At 41.5% G+C, this 14,573-nt stretch overlaps 1 protein-coding gene across 3 annotated transcripts in view; it reads left to right on the top strand.

Moving 5' to 3' along the window:
* Nucleotides 1-14,573, top strand: part of SUFU (SUFU negative regulator of hedgehog signaling) — a 99,841-nt gene that overhangs the window by 17,641 nt on the left and 67,627 nt on the right. For all 3 annotated transcript variants that reach the window (XM_030029859.2, XM_030029860.2, XM_030029862.2), the window contains exon 3: nucleotides 10,943-11,079. In XM_030029859.2, coding sequence (XP_029885719.1) covers nucleotides 10,943-11,079 — 137 coding nt within the window. The remainder of the gene's footprint in view (nucleotides 1-10,942; nucleotides 11,080-14,573) is intronic.

Here is a 14,573-nt window from a genome sequence, read left to right as displayed (position 1 = left end):
AGCCCTGATCCTCGCCTGAGACTTTTAGGCAATGCTGAAAAAAACCTAACCATAGCTGTCAGTGTAGCTTCTGGCTTTGGGTTTTTCTCTTATTCTTTCCACCCTCCCATACTCCTTTTGAAAGCCGCTTTTGTTATGCGAATGGGTTCCTCCCAGCAGCTGCAGAACTTTCCACAGTAGGAGCTAGGAAGGAGCCAGCAGACACTGCAAGGAAAGTCGGTGCCCTTTTCCTAGCTGCTCACCAAGCACAGCAATACCATCCTTCCCAGCCATGCTGGCTTGAACTGGCCCTTTGCTGATGAGGTTGCAGCTGAGCCCCTAGGTGAAGTTTTGGAGATGTATTACCATTCCCTGCAGGCTATGCAAAGACTAGTGTATCAGAGCTAAGGATTCAGTCCCAGTATGAAGTGGGATCCATGTGCAGATGAAAGGTTGTCTTCCCTGGTGCACTGTATAGCACAGTGACTGCATGCTGTGTTTGCAGAATCACCTCCAGCTCAGGCCAAATGAGAGCACTGTTCTTCTGGACCTTGTAGAAATGCAAGATAAGTAGCTCTGAAGTGCCACATAAGTAGACAGCTTAAGTAAAATGTTAAAAGTACAGATCTAGATAAGTTGTTTTCTTTTTCACTAGTTCCCTACTCCCTGTTCTGTGAATGCAATAGTAAATCCTTATTGTATTCCTAGCTATCTTTCCAGATCCTTTCAGTGGGCTTTAGGATGATGCAACTCTGCTGCAACTTCCCTGGGCCATTGCAGTGAGACTGTTTGCGCTTTCCCTGCAGTGCCAAGAAGTGTGGCCTCACTTGCAGTGCTAGCTGTGCTTGCAGTGTGCTACAGGTGGTGGTTAAGAACCTGCTCTCAGGGCCACCTCAGCTGGGTTGGGATGGGTTCTGCTGGCCATGAGGTAGGAAGCCTGGGTGGCTTTGTGGAGAGATGTGTGAGCCCTCAAACTGAAAAGCATGGCCAGTCCTCTAGTCACTTGATTTCACATAGTTTTTTTGTTTTTGTTTTTTCTTTTAAATATGTGTTTTGGGAATCATGAAGATGAAATGGTTTGGTCTTGTCAGTTTAGTTATGACTGTAATGGGAGATCAAACCATAACCTACTGGTATTGCTACCTTCATGGACCGTAAAACAGAGAAAATAAAAAGTAAACTGCCCTCATGTGGACATCTTTTGCTGGGTTAGAGTGACACATCCCATGCAACCTCCTGTTTCATATTTTGTTGTTTTAGTCATTTCCCGTGTTCAGTATTTGTCCATGCTGTGCAGAATGTGGAGTTAATTTCCCAGCTTTTGTGACCTTGATAGATGGAGTATATAAGCATTTCCTATATGATGAGTGTGTCATGTTACTCTTTGAAGCAGGGAAATATCATTATTTTACCTCTGAGAATCAAATTCCTAAGTAATTTGTTGAGGAGGTTGGGAAGTTTGTAGCAGACAATAGATTCAAACTTGGGTCACCTGGATGCTGTTTTATGACTTTAAGAGTATTCTGAAGTTTCATGACTTAGTGTTAATAACAAAGCAGATAGATCCCTTTGGCACTGACAGGGCCATTACAGCCTTTTGCCCTTAATCTGTGTGCGCTATCCTTACGTGTATGACTGTATGTTGGCACTTTCTAGAATGAGACGATAATGCTTCCAAACCTCTAGAGCTCAAAGAGATTAACCTCCAGCAGCTAAGCAGGATCCTATCCTTCTTCCAGATGCTGCTACTTTCATGGCATGGACAGCTGAACCTCAAAGAAGCAACCCCCTAAATTGCCTTAAGTTGCAGCTCAGCGCATTAAAGTGACCTGAAAACTGATGGTGGTTTACTTTAACGTGCTAGGCTGGAGAGAGCGTGGTTCAGGAGCGGTTTCCCATGTGGCTGGGCAGGAGCTGGTTATAGTAACCACTTCTGTCAAAATGGGTTTAACTCACGTGTTCATGAATTATCAGCTGTGGGTCTTGCCAGCTTGGTTTTGGACACAGGGTACCAGTAGTAAAAGTTCATACCTGTGTTCTTGGCTGTGATGCTTCATAGGATCACTTGGGTTGGAAGGGACCTCCCAAAGCTTCCAGTTGATGCCTGCTCCGAGGGCCGACTTCCACAGCCTCCCTGGATCCTGTTCCAGGGTTTGATCACTATCATGTGAAAAAGATTTCCAGATACATGTAACTGGAATCAACCTTTGCCATTTTGCTGTGCACCTCTGAGAAAGGTCTGGCTCAGTCTTCCCTTTGCCCTCCCAATAGGTAGTTGAGCAATAAGATCCCCCCCTCCTTTTAGCCTTCTTTTATTAAGGCTGAACAAGCCCAGCACCCAGCCTTTCCTCATGTGATGTAGGTGACTGTGGTGTGGACACTTTTTCGTGACACTTGTGTGCCAAGTGCTTCTCTCACATGCCTGACTGATTCAGGTGTCTAAAAAGTGGCTGGTCTGTCAGGTCTACAAAATGCACACAACAATTCCCATGCGACTTGTGTCTAAAGCTGCTGGAAACGGTTGCTGTATTACTGTGTAGTTCAAGTGACGCTATCTCTCGTAAGACAGTTGTGTCTGCAGAGTTAGGAGTAAGGTTGACTTGAGTCTGAAGGCTTAGAGGAAAAATCAATTTATCTGTTGTATCAACTTTCGTTATTTACAGAAATAATTTTTTAAAACCAAAACCTAAACTGTGAATCTCCAGGCTTCAGGGGAAAGGTTGTCACCAGCTGAGTTTTGAAGAAGCTGAATAGTAAGATGTGTGAAATCACTGTTGTGTATGTGTGAGTGAGACTTAAACTGAAGTCTCCTTTTCCCCCTCTGCCCTGTGACAGCACTTCACTTGCTGAATGGTAGCTCAGTGAAGCACAGTTCTGTTTTTGTACTGGCCAGCACAAATCAGTTCACAAATTTTACCCACATCTATCTTAACGTAAGTTTTATAAGCAGATCCTATGTGAGTATTTTGGAAAGCTGAGAAACCTGCCTCCAAATAACTGCAGAGCGAGTGCCTCTGCATCTGTTTGGATTTAGATGTTGGAATAATTCTCTAAAACTAATTTAAGTTGCTGTTTCTAGAAAGGTTTTCCATTTGGTCGATGGCTTGCACATTTGATATGTACTGCAAGAGCAAGCTCCAAGCAACAGCTTTGGGCATAGCCATAGGCTGATGTCTCGAGCACCATGTGTCACTCGCTTTCCAACTTTGATTTTACATGGACAGAAATCTTTGAGCATGTGTTCTTTTTGCATGTGTATTTGCCTTGCTTATGCATGAAGCTTTTTCTTAAATCAAGCTAGAAAGGAGTCCAGTAAGACCCCGTGTGCAGGTTTGGGGTGGTGAGAGCTTGTGGAATTTCCTGTCAAGTGCTCTGAAGAGATAACCATCTGATGTCCAGATAACCACCCCCTGCTTCCCTCAGATGTTTTTATGTGTTTTTCTTTAAAATTGATGCTTGTTTCAATGCCAGGAGACAATCTGGGAGAATATGTGAGTAAGCAGGTGGGTTTTGACCAAAATAACTTTTCTGGATACTTTTTAAGCCTTTCATGTAGGGGGGTTCCTGTGCCTATTTTCTTATGAAATTGCTTCACGGGAGCATCCCAGCATGCCATCAGGGCTCTGGGATGAGACTTTTATATTGTTTGACAGCTGCACTAAAACCAACCATTTCCTGTTAGGCAAGATGCTGGAAGCAGTAGGTAGTGTCACTTTTTTTTTTTTTTTTTTTTCCTCTCCTGAAGCTCTGGAATCTGAGAGTCATGAGCTTATAGTGGGAAGACATTGTGTAATGCACCTGGAGCTTGAATTTAGAAGATTAACTCTCTGCATAGTCTTGTTTGGGGTACATCAGCTCTTGCCTGGTGTCCTTCCGGGGAGGTGGAGAAACTAAGGTGTTCAACTCAATGGCTGTAACAGCCTGCTGAAGGCTTCTCCTTGGATTTTAGACAGGAGACGACCCTTTGTGTTGCTTATTTGTAAGCAGATGTGGGCAGTGAAAGGGAAATGGTACACAACTTGATTTTTTCTTAGGGAGGACCTGTGAAGTTAGTCATTGAGTACTCTGATGCTTTTTGTTACACCAGTCTTCTGTGTTGCCAATAGTAGTATCTTTGCTAGCTAATAGAAAAATCTTCTGGGATGGTTACTAGCTTTGCAGTCTTAAAATGCTAGTGGGAGTTAGGCCTTATAGTACTTTGGTCTCATCAAGCAGAGTAGTGGGCACTGCCCATCAGTTTGGTTTAGCCACCTTCTAAAACTTCTAAAATGTCCTGATAGGCTGATCTGGAGTACTAAAAGCTATGGATTGACAATTACTGTGCCTCTTTTTTTTTTTTTTTTTTGGGGGGGGGGTGGTGGTAGAATTAAAACTGCTTTCTGATGGAAATAACAGCAGTTCTTCCTGATGCCAGGCTTAGAAATTTAGTGATACTGTATTTCTGGAGCCTTCAAAATGGTATCAGAGTAGCTCACTAGCAGCAGAGCAGGAAGCTTTGTCTGTGTAGAAGATGTGGGGAAATGCAATTAGGGAGTTGAAGCAAAGTGCATCTTAAGTGGTTTCACAAAAGTAGTGGTGATGGAGCTGAAAACTGAAGCTGGGACAAGTCAGTCCAGAATACTGTGAGCCTGCCTTTGCTTCCCAGAAGAGACCTGGTTTATCTCCCTGGAGCTGCTGGGAGTGGAGCTGTGACTTCTGAAAGTACAGTCCTAACTAACCCCAAATACACTGAAAGAGCTTTCTTGTTGTTCCTGCTTTCTTGTTGTTCCCTGGCTGAAATAATAGTAGTGAAGGGCCAGCATTTCCCTACGTAAACTCCCATTTTCAGGGGTTGGTTCACCTAATATATTTATATACACATACTCTTAAACTCTCAAAAAATAAACACCTAGTACACTCTGCTCCTTGTCCAGAGCTGTGTAGTTTCAAAAGCAGAATTTCAGAAATACAGCCATTTTGCACTGCAGTGAAGCAAACCTCTCGTTCCTTGCAAAAGTGAGAATGAAAATGCTTTGGCAAATAGCTTTGATTTAAACTGAAAAGCCTCTGGTTTTCAGAGCTGCTTTTAAAGCAAAGGGCTAGTTTGGCTTTTGATCCTCTTAAGCTGGGTTATTTGATGTGAAAAACGCCCTGGGTACTCTGCTGCAGAGGGGAGCAGCTTTTCAGTACTCTGTGTGTGGCTTCAGGAGAGGGCCTGGCAGAGCGCGGGGTGGTGGGGGGCTCGGGTGGCCCTGCCGCATGGCTCTGTAAATAAAGGGGCCTCTATTTCTTTGGATTCTTTTGCTGGAACTAAATATCATGATCAGTGAAACTCTTACCTCATTAAAAGAACAAGCCAGACTCCTTCAGCGTATGCGCAGTGCTGCAATGTGCTTGGTTCTGCTGAGCTGATTTGCTGAACAGATAAAGGGAGTTTTAACCCAAAGAATGGCACGTAATGTATGACCTTGGCTTTCAAAAGGTTTATTTTTGTTCATGTGACAAGGTTTTAATATTAAATACAGGGTTGGATTTGACTTGGCAGATACCAGAGCCTTCCATTACTGCTGTAGTCATAATATAAAACTATCTGATGTATGCCAGTGGGCATGCAAGCAAGCCAAGAATTTCTCCATCAGTACTTGTTTTTGTGAAAACTTAGCCAGCTGCTTCGCAATAGGTTGGCTATAAAGGTGATGTGCCCTCATGTTAGAGGGGGCAAAGCAGTGGCAGGCACAATACAATCCATGCTGTCTCTTTATAGTTAGTATCTTTAGTTTGGGTGCAAAACATGGAATTTCTTTTTTTTCCTTCTTAGAATTTTAGGGTGCTTAAAAGAAGCTTTCACTCAAAACTGCAGGGTTCAGCAGAACCAAGCCTAAACCAAACTATGTGAAATATTTGGATCTGTTAGTACAGAAACTTAGTGCTGTGTTGCAGCTTTCAGTTTATGTACCTGGGGCCACGCACAGATACAAAATACTAATTTTGAGGCTTCCTTCCTGCACATTCCATTTCAGATCGTTGTCTTACTGTAAAGAAGAGGTGAGATGCTTTTGGACTGCTGCATTGTAATTGTTTTGCTGAAGAAATTACCGGCAAAGCACTGAAGTGTTGAGATGCTGAACTGAGCTCCCAAAGCCTTTGTTCTAAATTGGCTGTAGTCTGAATTGGTCCCCTTCAGATTTAAAAAAAAAACACCAAAACAACCAAATCACAACCATAAAAACCCACCCCAAAACCACCACCCTAGTCCCCACCCGCCTCCCTTGCTCACAAAGAAGCCAACCCCAAGTAGTGTCAGAATCTTGCTTCTGTAGAACAAAAAGTATGTAATAAAAACGCGTTACCTCAGTAGTTGACACAGGAGTTGGTCAGGCTAACCTGCTATGGACGCTTTGCTGCCTGCTTGGAAGGGAACAAATTAGTACAGGTGCAGGTAGCAGTGAACTTGGGGGGGTCGATGGAAGAGGTCATGAGCAAACCTGGCTTCTGTATGCTTTGGCAGGACTTCTTCCATCTATAGGTTATCCTCACCCCTCCACACAGTTTTCTATGGAAATGAGGCTTGTTCAGTGTGTCTGTTCTGGAACTATATTTTTTTTTTTTTTTAGCTTATTGGTTGACCGTGGCTAGCTGAAGGTGGTTGACGTTTTTGGAAGTTTTCTGGAAGTTTGATGAAAATTGGGAACTTTTGGGGAAGGAGCATGAGCTTGAACATCTACAAGCCTGCAAGGTGTGATCCTTTTTTGTCCAGTTCCTCGGCAGCCTGCTGAGATAACCCCAAGCAGCAGGGGTATACCCTACAGGGAGGAGGCTGCCATGGGAATCCAGTGTTTCCACATGGAAGTAATGAAACCTCTTGGTATAAAATTAACTTGTTTATGGGCAATCTTACTTTATTAGCTCCCTGACCATAGAGGGGTTTCTTGGTTATGATAGGTGCATCTTTTGTCTTGTTGGTAAGGCCTTGAACAAAAATGGACACAGGTGATTTGGTGGAATGAGCAGCTGCTTACAGCCCAGCTGTAAGTGAGGAGTCTCTTTTTCCTTGCAGGGGATAAAAAGCCATTTGCTTGGTCTTTCATTCGTATGGCATGTGTATCTGGAAGTCTTGGGCTTCTTACTGGGCAGATTCATTTCCCATGCATTTGTTGGCTGTGGCTGCTACTTGCCTCTCCGCCAGTGCACTGATGCATCCTTATCCTCACAAATTTTGGAGTCAGGGCTGGTGTAAGCACTTGCTCCCTGGTGAAAAGGACTTCCGTAAGAGAAGCCAAGCTGCATAACTTGGCTACTGGATGATTCTCTGTGATTTTCATTAGACCAAGGGCCAGAGGCATGTGGCAGGGTTATAGGTTTATTTAGTTCCTGAAGCTCATGTCTGCCTCCGTTCTCATGTACGCCTTCTGAACTTCAGGCAGGAGCTCTGCTCCTGGTTTATGGTCTGTATTGAGACAAATTTTATGGCAGCTATTGAAACTACATTCAACTTACTTTCAAATACAAGACTTTTTTTGAAGAATAAGAGCAAAAGCTTTGGCAAAAATGCTAACTGAAAATTACTATCCTAATTGTGTTCTGAATATTAATATTTCTTCCTTTGAAAGACTCGTCTGAATTAAACATAAATGATTTCTAAAATAATTGTAAGGTTTTAAAGTCATATGTGTCACAGTTTCTTCAAAAACAAATTACCAACCTAAAATTAAACAAATCAAAGACTTTTACTTTATAGACTGTTACCTTGGAACAGCTGCACGATACAGGTGAATTGCATGTATTTAAATATTCACTGTAACAAGGCAGTGTTGTATTTTCAGCAACCTGTGACCATTAACTATTCAAAAACATTTTAAATCTAATCTTTAAATACAAATCTCTTACATGCAAATAGGATTTAACTGTTAATTTAAGAATTTGAGAATTAGAAGTGTTGTATGCTGCTGCATTTTTTGAGTGTTTTTTTAGAAGAATCTAGATTTTTTAGAATATTTTGATTCTTCAGGGATTTTTTTTTAAATCTTAGAAGGGAAGTAACTTACTGCTCATTTCCCTACCTTTTATTCTATTTATTTTCTAGTAGTTCTTCTCTATTTTAGAGTCTTTTTCATTACCATACAAAAAAAATCATGTAAAGTAACTTTGCCTGTCAGTTTTAAAGCTTTGCAACTACTGATACCTTGCTGACCAGCAATGTTCTCCTAAATGCTCGTGTTGCTTTAAATTTGATAGATACTCACCTGAATGCTTCTGTTACTCAGTAACTTGCATATGGATCAATATAAAGCATGTGTGGTCTTCTCTTAAACAGTTATTTCTGGGAAGCAGAGATCTGTGGAGTTAAAAAACAAAAACACAACCCACTAAACTCTAGCTCCATGCATATTACAAGTAAAGCTGTGTTGTTTCAGAAAGTGGCTTGAAAGGAGGAAATTCAATGGGGAGCCATCTTACTTTCCAAAAATGTTAACTGTGAAAGATCAGCTCGAAGGCTTTTTGTTAACTTTGATCTTTCTTAAAATTGACCCATTCATAATGTGTTTCAGTTTCTGGTGTATACTTTTTCCTGGAATCAATCCTTGAAAACTATCCACTTTGAAGTGTTTTTGTTTCTCCCTTTAAGAAATATTTCTGTTTTTCCTTTGCTAACTGATGTGTGAAACTAATAAAACACTACAGGGGTGCTGAATGTACAAAGTACCACTTTGCATATGTGAGGCTATCACCATCCTGTATCAATCTTTTTGGTAGACCTGCATGCATGATTGCAGAACACAGGTTTCACTCCACATCCAGATTCCACTCCCTGGCTGGCTGGTTATTCAGTAAGCTCTTGCTTTGTTTGAGAACCAAATGTAATTATTTGACTTGTCGCTTAAAGGTACACTTGTTTCCTAAAAAAGGTTTTATATGTACCAGTTGACCATTCTGAAATGTGTTTTCTGCTCTGTTCATAGAGAATTTGCTTCTGTAGTATATAACTCACATTCTTTCTTGAGGATAATGTGGAGAGAAACAAAAATGGGCATGCTAGTATATTTTCGTACTAATGAAATAAAGACTTTATTTGCTATATTGTTCACTCCTCTTTATTGCAGATGTCTGACTGACTTCCAATACCTACTCTTTTGTTTTCAGTCACAGATTTTTTTTTTTTTTTTCTTCTTAGCATTTTAGGGGTATTTAAAAGAAACTTTCACTCAAAACCGCAGGGTTCAGCAGAACCAAGCCTAAACCAAACTATGTGAAATATTCAGATCTGTTAGTACAGAAACTGTCTTGCAGCTTTCAGTTTATGTACCTGGGGCCATGCACAGATGCAAAATACTAATTTTGAGGCTTCCTTCCTGCATTTTCCATTTCAGATCCTTGTCTTACTGTAAAGCCGAGGTGCTTTTGGACTGTTGCATTGTAATTGCTGTTGCTCTTTGGGCTGTCCAATAGTCTAGTTCTGTCCTTGGGTATGTTTCTTAACTACTTTCATTACATCATTTGAAAGTCTACTACAATCAAACTTTACTTGAAGAATCCTCAAATAAAGTTACATTGCATGCTGAAGGAGTTGCATTGATGCTTAAGTCTGATTGGTTTTAACACTTATTAGGCATGGTCACCATAAAGCATTTCTGCTTCAAAACAAACTCCTTACTATTGGAACAATCCTTCAACACTTGGAGCTGGTCACTGCACTGCGGTTTTTCAAATGGAAAGTGCACTCATTACTTTCCTGACTTCTCTGTTACTCTTTTTTAGGAGGAGTACAATGTTAATGCTTTGTGCTTTGTATCTTTCATATGTGCCAGCAAGGTACCAGCATCCAAGACATTCACAAAGTTTCTCCAGAGAATTTGCCAATGGCTGCAGTTGTTGGAGATTTGAACTTGCAGAATGATACTGATTTATGAAAGCTTCTGTAAGGTGCCTTTATGCTCAGTGTAAATCCTTCCTTCTTTCCTCTGCCTTTGTGGAACAGCCACAGCAAATGAGTGAGAGATGCAATGACAGCTTGCAAGTTTGTAAGTTTGCGTATTTGTCCATGAGGTTTCTCATTTTTCACAGGCAAATGTGGCATTTTTAGCTGTTGGGAACTTGAAACAGGAAATTTCCCATATGTATAAATATTTTAAAAAAGGATCTTGAGGACAAGTTTTCTTGAAACAAAGAGTAGTATGGGGTATCCTTTTATTTACTCCTTTTTGTTATAGCCTTGATACTTCGATTATGACTTTATTCTCCTGGGTAGACCCTATCTGACCAAACCAAATAAATTGGCACCTATCTCTGCCAAATGGGGAAATGGCCAAACTACTGCTTCTTGAACAGTAGTTGTCATATTCAATGCTTTTCCACTGTTATCCTCCTAGATATACAAGGAGAATGTATGCAGGCATATATTGGAGCAAAATGAGAATTAGTGCATCGTGTGAGAGGTTATTAACTTCCTGCCTGCATCTTCTTGTTTCCCTCTCCCCTGCTGACCATCTGCAATGCAGAAATTGTGTGCTGTACTTCAAAATATTCAACTGTTTCAACCCAGAAACCTACTACCCAGTACTTTAGTTGCATCCCACTTCTCAATGTATAGAAATTCAAATTCACAAGGGTGGAATAACATTACTTTGTTATGCACTTTCTTTGGTGTTCCCATTTAGCTATCAGTGCAAAACTTACAATCATGTTTTAAAAACAAATTTAAAAACAAATTGCTGAAAATCCCACCGGTCCCAGGAAAGAAGTCATGGTTTCAAGGCTGCGTTATTCTGACTGAAAACACTACTATGATGGTGATCTTTGAAATTGTATTACATCAGCTAACCTAACAATGTTGCGCCGTTTGAGTTAGAGTAGACTGAAATAAGAGAATTTCTAAACTTATCTTTTCTATGAGGAGAACACTCATCCTTTTTCCATGGTCCTAATCTTGAAGTCTGCTCTGGTTACAAGAAATATGTCATGACTTTTTATTTTTCATTCCTTCCAGGTTTACAGGAACAGATGGACCAAGTGGTTTTGGATTTGAGCTGACGTTTCGACTAAAGAGAGAAACGGGGGAGTCGGCACCACCTACGTGGCCAGCAGAGTTAATGCAAGGCTTAGCCAGATACGTCTTCCAGTCAGGTACTGCAGGGTTAAATACACTGCCTCGCTTTTTCCTGCTCTCATTCTGAAGGGCCGCATCTGTTACACTGTGCGGCACTTGTCTTATCGGCGCTCAATCAAATCTTGGGAATTATCTTTGTGTGGGAACCCAAAAACGTGTGTTCCCTCCATAAGCCCAGCTTGCTGGGGGCAAACCCAACTGCTGTTCAGGTAACTCCAAATCCCTAGTATTGAAAAGCTGAAGATATAGAACAGTTAGTAACCATAGGAAGCCTGCCCAGTGGCTCTTCGTTGCTTTCCTGTGATGTTGGTTTTGCCTTCTCTTGGTAAGAAAACCTCATTTTCTTAACCTGAAATGGCTGAGGAGCACCCATCTGATAAGGTCTTACTTCTCAGCAGAAGGGCTGTAAATTCAAAAAAGTTGCAGTTCCTTCACAAGCAAATCTCTTCCTATGGTCTCTGCAGTTGAGCAGGAGCAACATATGTAAACAAGAAGTTGCTGAGATGAGAAAATGTAGAAGTCATAAGGGATGCCAAGGCTGGGAGGGCTAAGGAATTAACAACTGGGAATCATTAATGCAGATGGAGACTTGCCAGAAAACTGTGAACCAGGGTGCCTACAAAATGTCCTCTTGCACTACTCTTTCTGGGTTTCATTTATACCAGTAGATTGAATATTAGTTTGTGGTGTGACCATGTGAACACCCCCAGAATGGTTGAGTGCATAACATACTTGAAAGGCACTCTTCAGCACCAGAAGATCTGAATGAAAATATTTTAAGAATTTCTTTTAACCTAGTTTGAGGTCCTTTACAGGTAAAGTACCTTCTAAATCAATGATTATTGTATTTGTAACATTTGATACTTGTTCTACTAGTTAATAAATTGCTTAGTAACTTCTGATTCTATTGCTGGTTTTCAGTCAGCTAGCTGACTCTCAAAGGGGAAAGGTCTCGATGAAAACAGGATTGCTCTGCTAACCTCTGTGATAAATCTGAGGCAGTGGCAACTCTTGTGGGGTATTCCTTTCTAAGTATTGACTGACAGAGATCAATGCCAACACAGATTATTGCTTGTCTTCATATTGGGAGTGTCTCTTGTTGGAGTTTAAAATGATGCAGACATTTTTTTTTGTAACCTTTGCTACGTAGCCGTCTTCCCCAGTTGCCATCCAAATTGGGGCTCACATTTCTATCTTGATTTTTGCTACTCTTAAGCATCTAAATCCATGGGACTGTCATAATTTTTGCCATTGTTTGAGGTTCCCATCTTGCCTAAATTGTATTGTACCGTGGCTGTTTGATACTGACCATGCAGTCATGAATTCAAACTCACATTTTCTATGTATTGGCTTGCAGGGTCTGAAGAACACATCTGAGTCTAAAGTCTCCCTCTTAACATATAACATGTTATATGTTATTTTATATCTATTTGCATGTAAGACCCCTTTTGGAGCCTCTTAAATGTTCTAGTCCAGTGTAGGTTCTCATAACAGTCTCTTTAATAGAGTAGTTTCAGTGCCTTCTATTGCACGTTAAGCAGCCTCTCTGTAGCAGTTGCTTGTCTGTCTCATCATTTTCATGGGTGAGAGGAGGTCTGCAGAGTGAAATGGGATTTGGTTAGGGTACTTTAGGACAAACTTCTCAGTGACTAAGCTGGCACTCAGGGCAGAGACTTTCCTTGTTTGGTTTCCTGCACAAATGCAGTCTCATCTTTCTGACCTCAAAGCCAATCAACTGTTTTTAGACTGGAAAGAGTGGTCGTGCCCATACATATCAGTGTGATGTGAACTTCTAAGGGCCTCCAGTATTATCCTCTGCTTATCCATGCTGGTTTTGACTTTCTATCCACCAGGACTCTTTAAAGGCACTGCTCAAATATATGTTAATGGATTCTAGCCTCTGGCTGTTTAGCTCTCAATTTACGTTATTAAAAAGCCAGTATATGAATCATAAATTGACTTCTTTCTTTGAATATGAAATTGAGTATGAGCCAATGCTATGCTCATCATGCAATAGGCAAGCCACATGCTGGGTTACCTTAGGAAGAGCATGAGCAGCAGATTGAGGGAAGCTGTTACCTCTTTGGCCTGGCACTGGGGAGGCCTCACTTAAAATATTGTGTCCTGTTTTGGGCCTTCTGGTTTAAGAGATGCTAAAAAACTGGAGAGAGTCCAGGGTGGTTGGGGTCCTAGAGCACGTGAGCTATGAGGAGAGCTGGAGGGAGCAGGGCTGGTTTAGCCTGTGAAGAGAAGGTGCAGGGTGATCTAATGGGAGCCTACAGCTGTTGGGAGGGTAGTTACAAGATTGTGGGGTCAAGCCCTAGATAATAGAACAAGGGGCTACAGCTCTGAGTTGTAGTATGGGAGGTTCTGGAAGGGCTTCGGGGAAAATTTGCTCACAAGGAAGGTGGCAAAGGACAGGGAACAGTTCATGAGAGAGCTGGTGGATCTCCGTTCATGAAAAGGTTCAGGACTTAGCTCAACAAAGCTACAATGGCCCTGATCTAGCATTGGTGATGGCTCTACTTCAAATAGGAGGCTGGACAAGAGACCCCCAGAAGCCCCTTAAAATATCACAGAAGGGTTGGATTTTTGTTTTTTTTCCATACAGCTTCATGCCCTTCAGCAAGCAGCTGTGTGCTGTCACCAAGTATTACAAACCATTCCTTGCCCTGTATAAAAGGAAACTGTATGCTGTTGCAGCAAGTGATCAAGCTCTAGTTTTATTTTAGTACAAATTTGTTTATCACTTGTCTCCTTTGAATAAGAACTTTCTCAGGCTAAAATCTTCTGGCTAATCACAGACATCAAGTTAATCCTGACAAGACGATGCATTTAAAAGTAAGACTTGTAATGGAGCAGACTCTGTCATGTTTCTTCTTGGTCTCTCAGGGCGATACCAGTTGACCATAGCTAGATGCAGTCATCTTCTAATTTAGTGTAAGCTCGCTCACTCCATTGCTTTGCAGAGTCCCCAGTCCTTCTGCTACATCTGACATGTCCCGCTTTGCTTTGCTTTACTCCCATGAGCTGCCCCTTCTTGGGCTGGCAGTCTCCAGAGCAATTACCATGTTCTCCCTTGCATCACCTCTGGGTAATCAGGCTCCCAGTGCTCGGTAGTGTGGTTTTTTTCCTGCCAAATGGGGATTTTCCCCAGTCTAACATGCTCACTCTGCAAAGCCAAGTGAGCTTCTGCCATCATCTTTTTTCCTTGGTCTCTTACAGGACTTATCTGGTCAGATGTTAAAACTTCAAAACTGTGAAGTATTTGAAAGGGTGGTTCTTCTGAAGCCCATTGGGCATTAGGCAGGCTGTGGCATGACAGCATTGTTTTACATGATGAAAGGTTTCTTTTTGCTCAAGTTCTTTCTGACTGTGCCACTTGGAGCATTTGTCAAATGCAACAATGATAAGCGTTGTTTGATTCTGGTGTATGTACCTTAATGTTGTTCTCTTCAATTGTTTAAAAAAAATCTGCGGGGTCTCTTTAATACTCCAAAATATCCTTAAA

Source organism: Aquila chrysaetos, chromosome 11 (assembly GCF_900496995.4).
Source record: "Aquila chrysaetos chrysaetos chromosome 11, bAquChr1.4, whole genome shotgun sequence".
Taxonomy (NCBI): domain Eukaryota; kingdom Metazoa; phylum Chordata; class Aves; order Accipitriformes; family Accipitridae; genus Aquila; species Aquila chrysaetos.
Note: the sequence above shows the minus strand (reverse complement) of the source record. Positions and strands in the feature narration are given on the sequence as shown.